At 32.6% G+C, this 10,859-nt stretch overlaps 2 protein-coding genes across 4 annotated transcripts in view; both read left to right on the top strand.

The window, feature by feature from the left end:
- The window catches only part of LOC106682642 (reticulon-1), a 116,413-nt gene extending 111,705 nt beyond the window's left edge, over positions 1-4,708 (top strand). For all 3 annotated transcript variants that reach the window (XM_014423598.2, XM_014423597.2, XM_014423599.2), the window contains one exon: positions 3,608-4,708. In XM_014423598.2, the coding sequence (XP_014279084.1) occupies positions 3,608-3,662 (55 nt within the window). In that variant the 3' untranslated portion in view covers positions 3,663-4,708. The remainder of the gene's footprint in view (positions 1-3,607) is intronic.
- Positions 4,709-4,838: 130 nt separating this feature from the next.
- The window catches only part of LOC106682640 (uncharacterized), a 21,157-nt gene continuing 15,136 nt past the window's right edge, over positions 4,839-10,859 (top strand). Inside the window, exon 1 of the mRNA XM_014423595.3 lies at positions 4,839-6,928. Within this exon, the coding sequence (XP_014279081.3) occupies positions 6,920-6,928 (9 nt within the window). The 5' untranslated portion in view covers positions 4,839-6,919. The remainder of the gene's footprint in view (positions 6,929-10,859) is intronic.

The raw sequence follows: 10,859 nt of genomic DNA, 5'->3' as shown, positions 1-10,859 counted from the left end.
ACATACGGAGTTGAGCTTTGGGGCTCCACTAAACCTTTGAATTCCTCTCGTATCCAATCCTTAACAATCCAAAATCCTTCATAAAATCCTCAATGCTCCTTATTTTGTTACTAATAAAACCATCCATAAAGGCCTAAATTTTCCTTATGTAACCAATCTAGCCCAAATCCGGTATCATTCCTTCCATTATAAACTCCGTAACCACCCAAATCCACTAGTTTCTAACCTAGCTTCCTCTTCCATTCCTTGCAATTCTCCGAGGCGCCTGAAAAGAAGATGGCCTCGTGACCTTTTATTGTAAAATGATTTTAGAGTTCCACTACTGGGTAGTATCTCTACATGCTGTTTCATATAATTATGATCTTACTTCAAATTTGCTAGTTGTATTTTATATACAGTTGTAAATGTCAATAAATAATTAAAAAATAACTACTAAAATGAAAAAAAAAATTAAAAATAAAAGTAACTCAAAAATATGATAATAAAAATAAAACAAGATGATACAGAATATGGTAAAAGTAAGGATCCAATGATATCTAAATACATTTTTATTTTCTTTAATCATTTATTTATTGTTATTTACAACTGTATAACATATATGCAATAAGTAAATTTGCTATAGGTGAGATAGTGACATGATACAAACATGTGGAGAATCTACCCATTGATAGAACTCCAATAACATTTCTGGAGGAGAAGATCCCGAGGCCATCTTCTTTTCAGATGCCTAGGAGGATTATTAGGTAATGAAGGAGAAGCCAGGTTAGAAACAAGTGGGTTTGGGTGGTTGGGAACTTTTCCATGAAAGGAATGGTATCTGGTTTTGGCTAAATCGGCAATATATGGGACATTGAGGTCATGATGGATGACTTGATTTGTGACAAATTAAGGAGCATTAAGGATTTCACGAAGGATTTTGGACTGTAGGGATTTGATTCGGGAGGAATTTGATGGTTTAGTTGAGTCCCAAAGCTCAACTCCGTATGTCCAGATAGGCCTTATAATAGTCATGTAGATCAGTTTTTTGTAAGGGATTGGCAATTTAGACCGTTTGTCTAGTAAATGTTGTAATAGTCGAAATCGACGAGCAGTTTCCTGTTTTTTCAGTCTTGTATGAGGATTCCATGTCAGTCGTTTGTCGAGATGTAGTCCTAAGTAATGGATATTTTTGACAGGAATAAGTGGAGTATTATTAAAGGATACTGTAGGGCAAGAGGCCATTGGTTTATGACGAAGGGTAAATGTGATTTGGTAGGATTTATTGGAATTAATTTTAATCCTCCAATTTTGGCACCATTCTTCAAGGGTGTGGAGGGTTTGGGATACAATGTAAGGATCATTGTTCACTGACAATAGACATGTATCATCGGCATACGTGGTGAGGATAGTGTTAGGATGGGTTGGGATGTCGGGTATGAAAACTGTATAAAGAATAGAACCAAGGATACTACCCTGTCTAAATAAATAATATCTATTACTAAGCACATATACATTGCTAATTCTAATCGTAATATAGTAAATTATTATTTGGAGTTACGAAAAACTAAAGGCAGATTTGGTCATTTGGTGAATTAAAAATCAGTTTTTGAGATTCATAGAAGTAAGAATGTACCCAGTCAAATATTTCTTTTTCAGTTTTCTTTGTGGTTTATTTATTTATTAGTTCTTCTGGTAGACTATTGAACAGATATTTTCACGCTTAATCAATGATCAGATAGCAAAGAGATTATTACTATTTTATCTTAATTAATTTGTCTAGTACTTACTTAGTTTTAATTGCTTCTTATTCCTAATATCATTGATCAGTGTTTTCAGAAACCAATTTTTTGGAAAAATGTAGTTGAAACATTGAAAAATGTAGTTTACATTTTTTATCCATGCATTGTTATTTTGTGGAAAATTTTTTGAAATTCAGTGTACCAAAATATGGGCTACACAAAATTTCAAAAATGATCTGTAATGTGATCCACATTTAAAAAAAAAAAATTAGCTTCTGAAAACACTCAGATCGATGATATTGGCAATTAGAATAAAAGATCACCTTACAAATGTACCAAAACAAAAAAAAAAAAAAGTGTACTATGAACTAAACTAATATTACATTTTGGTTTGAGTAGGTTTTTGTAATATTTTTCCTGCCATTATCAGCAATGTGATCATTCTCAATTCTGTTATATCCTAACTGAAAATATGAATTAAGGATCTAAAAACAAGAAATAAATTCCCTCTGAAGGTATATCTATTGTTTTTGTTTAGGAGATATTCATGCTTAAAGATTTTCATTTTTATGCATTATCTAGGTTGTAATAAATATTACAACCTTAATATGTGTTCCAACTATGATGTTTATGAAATGTAAGCATTAGCATTCATATTAAATGTTGTTAAATGTGATTATCTTGAGGATTAAGACAGGATCAGTATATTTCTTCCACTGCAGCAGTGGTCGTGCAACATTGTACTTTTTTGTTTGGGTTGATGTTATACTAAATGTTTATGCAAGCTTAGTTAGTAATTTTAATAATGATAAGGGATATTTACTACTTTCGAAACAATATTCAGTGCTGTATGGATAAAAGATGTTGAGCATGTCTCAATATTTAAAAATTACTTTGAGCAATATTAAATATTAATGCTAATGTTCACATTTCATTTATAAAGTAGTTGGAACAGATATTAATTTAATTCATAACAATGAAAATCTCTAGAAGAAACAAAACATTCACAGACATACCTTCATAGAAAATTTTTTTTTAATTATAAGAGATAGTTGACCGTAGATGACGTACTAGGAGATGATGGTTGGGGGTGCGGTCAAATGAAACACAAATAAGTTGGTGTAGCTTATTTAATTGTGTCAATGTTTCGGCTAGAGTTTCTTGTCTACATCAGGGCTAAGAACAGAATAAGATAACAACCAATGGGTATAGAAAATAAAATATAAACAGAATGACATCAAGTGAATAATTTTACAGAATGGAATTAATAAAATGAAGTGATGAGAGAATTGGAAAATAAAATGTATACATAGGTAATTGAAAAAGTAGTTAAAATAACATAATTAAGGAAATAAAATGAAAATGAAGTTATATAATGCAAAGAAGTATGAATATATTAATTATTATTAATTTAAAAATTGAAATATGGAAAGAAAAAGAAAATTGAGAGAAAAAAAATATAAAAATATCTAAGCATAATAATTGATAAAGAGGCAAAATATAAGTAAAGTCTAACAAAAGAGATGAATAGAAGAAAAAAATTTTTTTTTAAAACAGAAATAATTTATGGTGAACATAACTAATAACGTGGATAAGGAAAATTGAGAAAAGAAGGGGTGGTAAAATAAAGAAGGGGAAAAAAAGAAAAAAATGTACCTGTTAGCTTGGAAACCAAATGTCAACTGGTATACTGCACTAATAACGGCCAAACTCCGAATTAAAAAAGACGTTACGAAACATTGGCACAATTAAATAAGCTACACCAATTCATATTTTCAGTTGGGACACATAACCTTGTATATTTACTTTATAGACACAGATTCAATCTTTTAAATTATTTTTTATTTATCTAATAGTATCTTTATTTTATGGTTATTTCGATCTTTCAGGATGAAAGCAGCTATCCCTTCAGGAAAGAAGGATGAAAAGCCTAAAGATCAGTAAAAGGCTGAAAAAAAGAAGCACTTAAAACAAAAAAAAATTAAAAAACAAAAAAAATTGAGGGAATGTTCTAGGAAGTATCCCTCATCTCTGAAAACCCGCAAAACCCTTCTCCAAATGCTTACCTTCAGACAGCAGAATAAATAAATAAAATAAAATTTCTATCCCTGATTTTAGTGTAAGTGCGGGGCATAATTATTCTTTATTTAATTTTTTTTATTGGTTTTTATCTTTAAAATTCTTAAAGAAATGTTCTCAATTCGGAGTGCATTTTTTTTTAATAGAAAATTTTTTATATTATGTAGTAAAATTGCAAAGTTTTTTGTACGACTGCTATTTATGTTTGGGCTGCCCTTTTTATTGATAGATTTTATATATTACATAAATATATATATCTGAAATGTATGTAAATGTTTAGATATGTGCTAATTTAAATTATAAAATGCAAAGCGTTAAGAATAAATTGTAATTAAGGTTCTCGATATTTTATCTAGGTATAACACTTCTTCACGCATAAATGGTGAAACATTTAACTGAAAGTGGACTATTAATGTCCTAGCACTAATTGGCTTTGTTAATGTTTGAATTATATTATTATATTATCAGATGTTTTAAATATGTTTTTGTACCTTTATTATTAATATTTTGTTCCTTTCCAGGCAGGACTGTAACTCATTCTTAAAATGTTATATCTATATATATTTATTGTTATTTAATAGGATATGACCTTGTTTGTTAATGACATTGTATCACTGTTCAGATTTTCTTATTTTTCTTTGTATATTATTTGTATGAACATATTTATGTTTCCTGTTAATAAAAAAGAATTATTTATGAACTTAGTGCAAATACTCAAATCAAGAAAGGTTGGTGGGAAAGCTAGTAATAAATTAAATTAAAATGAAAAATGAAAAAAAAAATGTGATATTCATCTTTCCTAGGAACTATTTTTCCTCTATTTAGAAACAAAACATTTGTCATGTGGACAGCTGTTGTGTTGATTTTTTTTTTCTCTATGCTTTATACACAAATAAATAAGTGACATAGTATGTTATTTTTATAATTGATCTTTACCCAAAATTTAATACTATCCTTTTTTATGTCTTAGAGAACAAGATAATTAGTACAAGAGCCAAAGAAGAGAAGAAAAATAATTATTTTACCCCAATTTTAGATTATTTTAACATGAATTATAATCAGTTATGAATCAAAATTGATAACTCAGCCAACCATGCAAGGGAGAATATAAAATAGTAGCTGTTGCAGAAGTTACAAATTCATTTATGGATTCTTACTAGTATAAAAATTTCATACTATTTTCTGTTGGAAAAATGTTCAGTTTTAACTATTTTGTTCAAGTGATACAGTAAATGTCATTAAAAAGTAAACATTGAAGTATTTAAGGTGCAAACCTGTAGTTGTATATTTTTATTTAATACCAGATCGGCCTGGTGGGCCTTACATGGTTGATTTTAGTTAGTTTTTGTTTTGTTTTGTGGAAATAATGGGAAATCAACTTTTTGTTATTTATTTTTTATTTGAATTTATTTTTTATCATGGAAACTGCTGTTACTTGCATATGGATATGGCACTTGGATAGTACCTTTGCTTACTGAGCATTTGTACAAGTCTCCGATTTGTGGGAAGGGGCCAACATGAAGATCTGACTTTATTATCTGTTTTAACTTAAGGAGCAGTGAAGACTATATCAACAAAGTGATAAGTTAAAAAAAAAAATGGTTTAGATCTCAAAGCAAGCTGATTGTCATTAGTAACAATCTATAAAGCAGGCTGGATCATTTATACTAACTATAATTGTTGCACTAATAAAAAACTGAGTAGGTATATCTTTAGTCGTGTATGATTTGTTTTCACGAGAATTTTTATTATAAAATGCATTAATAATCAATATAAAAAGATTGTATGTGACCTTGGGAAATTTAATAAAAGGTGTCTAAAAAAAAAAAAAAATTAAAAGATTTTGTAATTTTTTTTTATTGTAAAATTTAATAATTTGCATAATTTCCTCTGTTATGCACTACCTCTCTGTACCTATTGGACTTACTGTCAATAATATCACTAATTTTCCAAAGAATTTCATCTAGTAAATGAGGTAATACTCTTCTCAGTTTCTAGGTTAAGCAGCTGCCAATGGTGGACAAAAAGCCTTCTCAGCAGTGCATCCCGAATGTCTTCAATGGGATATGAAGTGCTCAAGTTTTCAGGACATTGATGAACATCTTCCCCTATAAGATTGCACATTGTCGTTAAGAATACGGAAATCTGGGCCAATTATGGATGTTCTTTTTTATAATTTCTTGAACATATCGTACTGTAGTGACATTACCGACATATGGAGTGTAGTTCTCCTGGGTAGATGTTGCCCATACCATCACCATCACACTCTCACCTTTAGACTGCATTAAATGGGCACAAACTATGGCAAGTATGTTTCCTTGTTGACAAGGCCTGACTTCATAGGGGAAGAGTTGTTCATCAATGTATTGAAAACCTGGGCATTTCAATTCACTGCTCCTTCCCATATAATCTCCAGACCTTAATCACACTGAGCACATTTGGATGTACATCCAAGTGCAGAAAAGTTTTTTTGACTACCAACTAAGGATAGTAAACGTAAAGAATACTAATTGTGTAAACAAATGGTTGTTTAGGATTTTTTTCAATTTTAATGCATTAATATTGGGATTAACTATGTAAAAACATCATCTTGAAGGCTTTTCCTTCACCACCATCTATAGCCTCTTAACCATCTGCAACTCAGAGCAATATTGCCACTCTTAAGGGATGATATTCAGCATTATAAACAGTATGCCAAGTAGGTGCAGAGAGGAACATAAGTAGGTACATAACAGTAGAAATCACACAAATTATTAAATTTTACAAAATTTTTACAATTCGTAAAAAACAAAACAAGATCTTGGGATCAATATAATCTTATTTTTATTAATTTTTAATGGAATTTATAATAAAATTCCAGGAAGTATAGATCATATACGACTAAAAATATCCTTATTCTTTTTTGAGCAATTTACAAACAGCTCAACAGTTCAAACATTTGGCGTTAAAATTTTGTTTTGTTGACTAGGTGACAATAATTTACTAAAAAACCTGGCTCTGTTGAGCACATATGATAATTTATAACTTTATTGTTAACGTTTATTCTAACCTAGCAGTACTGGAAGAGCACTTATAAGGTGAAATTGAATTTACCTTAGTATTCGAAAGGTACAGAATTCGACATGTCTACAGTAAGTAATGCCAAAAATGTGCTACGTTATCAATTTTTTTATTACTACGATTTGATAATTGTATTCTGATATAATGGATTTGTGCTACGAAAGGGATAATGGAAAAATCCAGAACAGTGCTGTAATCACAGGAATTGAACATTTTCTACCTTATATGCCTAATCATCTTTTGTTTAGATCAGTGGGTTCCTCTTGAATTTATTGCTTTTTTTTTGAACTTAGAAAGGGGGAAAATCGGTTGGTCTCGGCCCACATGTCTCAATTTTTATTTTTCTGCTTTACTTATTCATAAACTACTTCCTATAATACATAATTACTTCGTATTTATCCATTGTCTATGTATTATTTCTAGCTATGAGAACTGTTTAGTTTTTCAAATATAGAAAATTAAAGGAAGATTTTTTAATAATTCGCCATTTAAGCCCTGTCAGAGAGTTTCAATCTATCTGATAATAAAGATCATTCAATCTTACATTGACATGCCCAGTTCAATCAAAATTATTAAGCTGAGTTTTGTTCATAATGAAACGACTAAACTGTGTTTTATCAAATAAATGTGAGTTTTATAAACATTTTGGTAAGAACACCATTATATTACAGATTAATTATTTATATAACCTCCCCTTATCAATGTATATCAAACATATTTTTTCTAACATCTTCCCCCTTTTAAAGAAAATTTAGATACAATTTATAAGATGGCAACACTGACGAATGAGAGCGGGGAACAGAAGATTTTGTTCTGTTGTTCTTGAATTCGTGGTGATAAGTTTAGTTCGTGTGTGTATAGTTGTCCCAGTTTGGTGGAAACTATATTAATTGTGTTTTTTGCGTATGTGTCTGGATAAACTCTTATTGACTTCTGAGTTGTGAGGGACCCTTTTCTTTTATGATTGTAATTATTATCTAACCAATAATGTAAGTGTATTTAAGGTAATGTAATATTGAGATCTGTTGATATTGTTTATTCTCCATCTCTCTTATTTTTTCCATTAAAAAAAATATTAGCCCCCTACACAATTAATGAAACTAAAACGCAAATAATAAATTTAGTAACTCAAACACTACAATGTACTAAATGTTGGCAAAGCGAATTTCCAAATACTACATTATATAGGTTGTTTTTTTTCTCTTATTCACTGTTAAATTTCTTCAATAAGTCTTGGCGGCTTCACAACACGCCCACATCTTGTTTTCTTATGTGATAGCTTGCTGGTTGGATCAGACGTTCCAGAAGCTAACTCCTCTTGATTTGCTGAAGGTCTATGGTTGCTATCTCGATCCACACTATTTGGTACACCCAGTTCTCTAATGAGCCTTGGTGAAATATAAACTTCATTTCGGACATAAACATCTTCTTTTCCCCTGTACAATGTACGAACTCGGGCCTCTTCCTTTGACACTTATTGTTCCAGCTATCCAAGGCGATTGTTAAAGCCACCCCAAATCGACTATGTCTTTTTGTTGGAAGGCTTTAAAATGAAGAAAAAACAAACTGGCTCGGAGTAAACATTTATTTGGTTGAATTAAAAAATTTTAAAAACTACCATAAACAAATATACAAGTAAAAATAAAAAGGCCTCTCAGATGAAAATAAAATAGTTATATAAATTATGAAGATGAAAATTAAATAAACTAATTTACAAATAAACAAACAAATAAATATATAAAATAAATACTGCACGACAAAAGGTTGCTCCACTCCGATGGGTCAAAGGAAGAGTGTTGCCGAGATGTATAGGTCGCAGCTCTGTAGCTTGTCGGGGTTGTCTGGTCTTAGGCGATTTCTCCAGCCTGATATACTCTTTACAGAAGGCCCACGACAAGGCGTATTCATTTGTAAGTTAGGAACGGCCGTGCCAGAGGATGACCCCTGGACACTGACGAAGGTAGAGGAGGTCTAGGTGAGAGAGTCTGAGGTAGAGTTACAGTTCTAGTTGCCGAGATGAAGCGGATGAACTAGAACTGTCAAGATAGGAACCAGCTTACTAGTTGCCGAGATGAAGCGGACGGACCAGTAAGCTGATTAGGCTAGGTGCAGCTCTAGTTGCCGAGATGAAGCGGACGGACCAGTAACCTGATAAGGCTAGGTGCAGCTCTAGTTGCCGAGATGAAGCGGACGGACCAGTAAGCTGATTAGGCTAGGTGCAGCTCTAGTTGCCGAGATGAAGCGGACGGACTAGAGACGGTAAACTACACTGGTTGACGAGATGAAGCGGACGGACCAGTGTAACCGTTAAGGATTAGGTTACAATCTTAGTTGCCGAGATGAAGCGGACGGACTAAGATTGCTGGAGAGAAGGAGAGGAGATAGGTCATCGTCTTAGGTGTGCGTACAGAAATAACATCTTTTGCGAGCATAAATTGGCAATGAACTTCTCTATCTCAAGCAGTGCCATGACTAGGACCCAGGAAAGGAGGTGGATCTAAGATCGAATTGGGGGATTTAGAGTCCCTTATTTATAGGCCTAGTCCATGCGGCTGTGACCGAGAAGCGGTCGGTACATGTCTGTTACGTTATGAATTAAACAATAAGACTAACTAAATATTATTTACTAGGTAATTATATATTATGGCATTAACAGCGACGATGACCCTTCCCTAAACTATACACGCTGTCCTTCAAAATATGGAGACCTTGTGGTTGCATTTTGGTCATAAAGTGTTTTGGTTTTGACTCGATCTACAATGTGTAGCTTGCTATCAGTCTAGGAACTAGTGATTGGAAAGTACAGGGCAAGGTTGTCCTCAGGTTCCTTCCCATTAAATTCAAAGCTGGAGAATGAATTTTACCACGTGGTATTTTGAAAATTCAATGGGGCTTGATAAATATCCTCCCCAGCTTCGGTTGCTTTTATGAAAATCATGTTTTTTACGGGACTTTCTGCCAAATCATTAGGTGTCTGAGCTAGAAATTAGATGAGTGAACCCCCAGTCTTTCGCAAATTCTGATAATAATCGTCAAGTGAGATATAACGCACCATCAGTATAAACCGTTACCGGTATCCCATGCCTTGCACATATTGATTTGATCTTAGTTATTATAGTATTGCTAGTAAAATCATTCAGCTGTACTACTTCAGGGAAATTAGAAAGCAATCCCCAAATATTACTTCTGGTTGCATTCGAATAGGTCATAACCCACCTCCATTCAAGGAAGGGGTGGTGGTCCTTCTCTATTGGTAATTTTTTGTTTGACTTAGGAATCCTGATAGTTTTGACAGACGTAACAGCTTTTTTGGCATCTTGAGCAATTTTAATCCAATAAACGGTAGATTCCGCTCTGCTTAGCATTCTGTTTGTTGTGACTTCCTTAAGGTTTTCCTTGGAGACCTAGGGTAACCTCCATGTTCCCTCCTGGTATTGTAACATGTGTTGTTGTAATAAAAAGTCCGTTAATGTATTTAGTGTTTTTTGCTTCCGAATGATCCACAATGATCGTTGATCATAAGGTTTGGTCCCTGAAGGCGTAATTCGTTTCAGGAACTAACATTTGGCAACGAAATCAACGAACCCGCGAGTGTTAAGTATTATCGCGATCCCGCAGTGAACTACGACAGCAAGATGTCTAGGTTACAAGGTATTTTTTTTCGAAGAAACGGGCGATTTTAACGTTTTCCATATAAAATTGAAAAACTATTTCATCAGGGAAGACATCAATGACGTGGATAAAAAGAAAGCCACCCTCCTCACAGTAATTTCGGACTCGATAGTACAGCTACTTGAAAGTTTATGTATGCCTGATAAATTGGACGAGGTGAAGTATGGGACATTGATTAAACTATTACAGGAACATTATGCACCCTCTAAATCATACTTCAGCCAACGACATTTATTTTATTGTGCCACCAAACACACTGATGAAACGGCTCGGGAATGGGACGCCCGACTTAAAACTATAGCTGCTCAGTGTAAATTTGGGGATGAAATT

Source organism: Halyomorpha halys, unplaced genomic scaffold (genome assembly GCF_000696795.3).
Source record: "Halyomorpha halys isolate HHAL.00 unplaced genomic scaffold, Hhal_1.1 Scaffold433.1, whole genome shotgun sequence".
Taxonomy (NCBI): Eukaryota; Metazoa; Arthropoda; class Insecta; order Hemiptera; family Pentatomidae; genus Halyomorpha; species Halyomorpha halys.
Note: the sequence above shows the minus strand (reverse complement) of the source record. Positions and strands in the feature narration are given on the sequence as shown.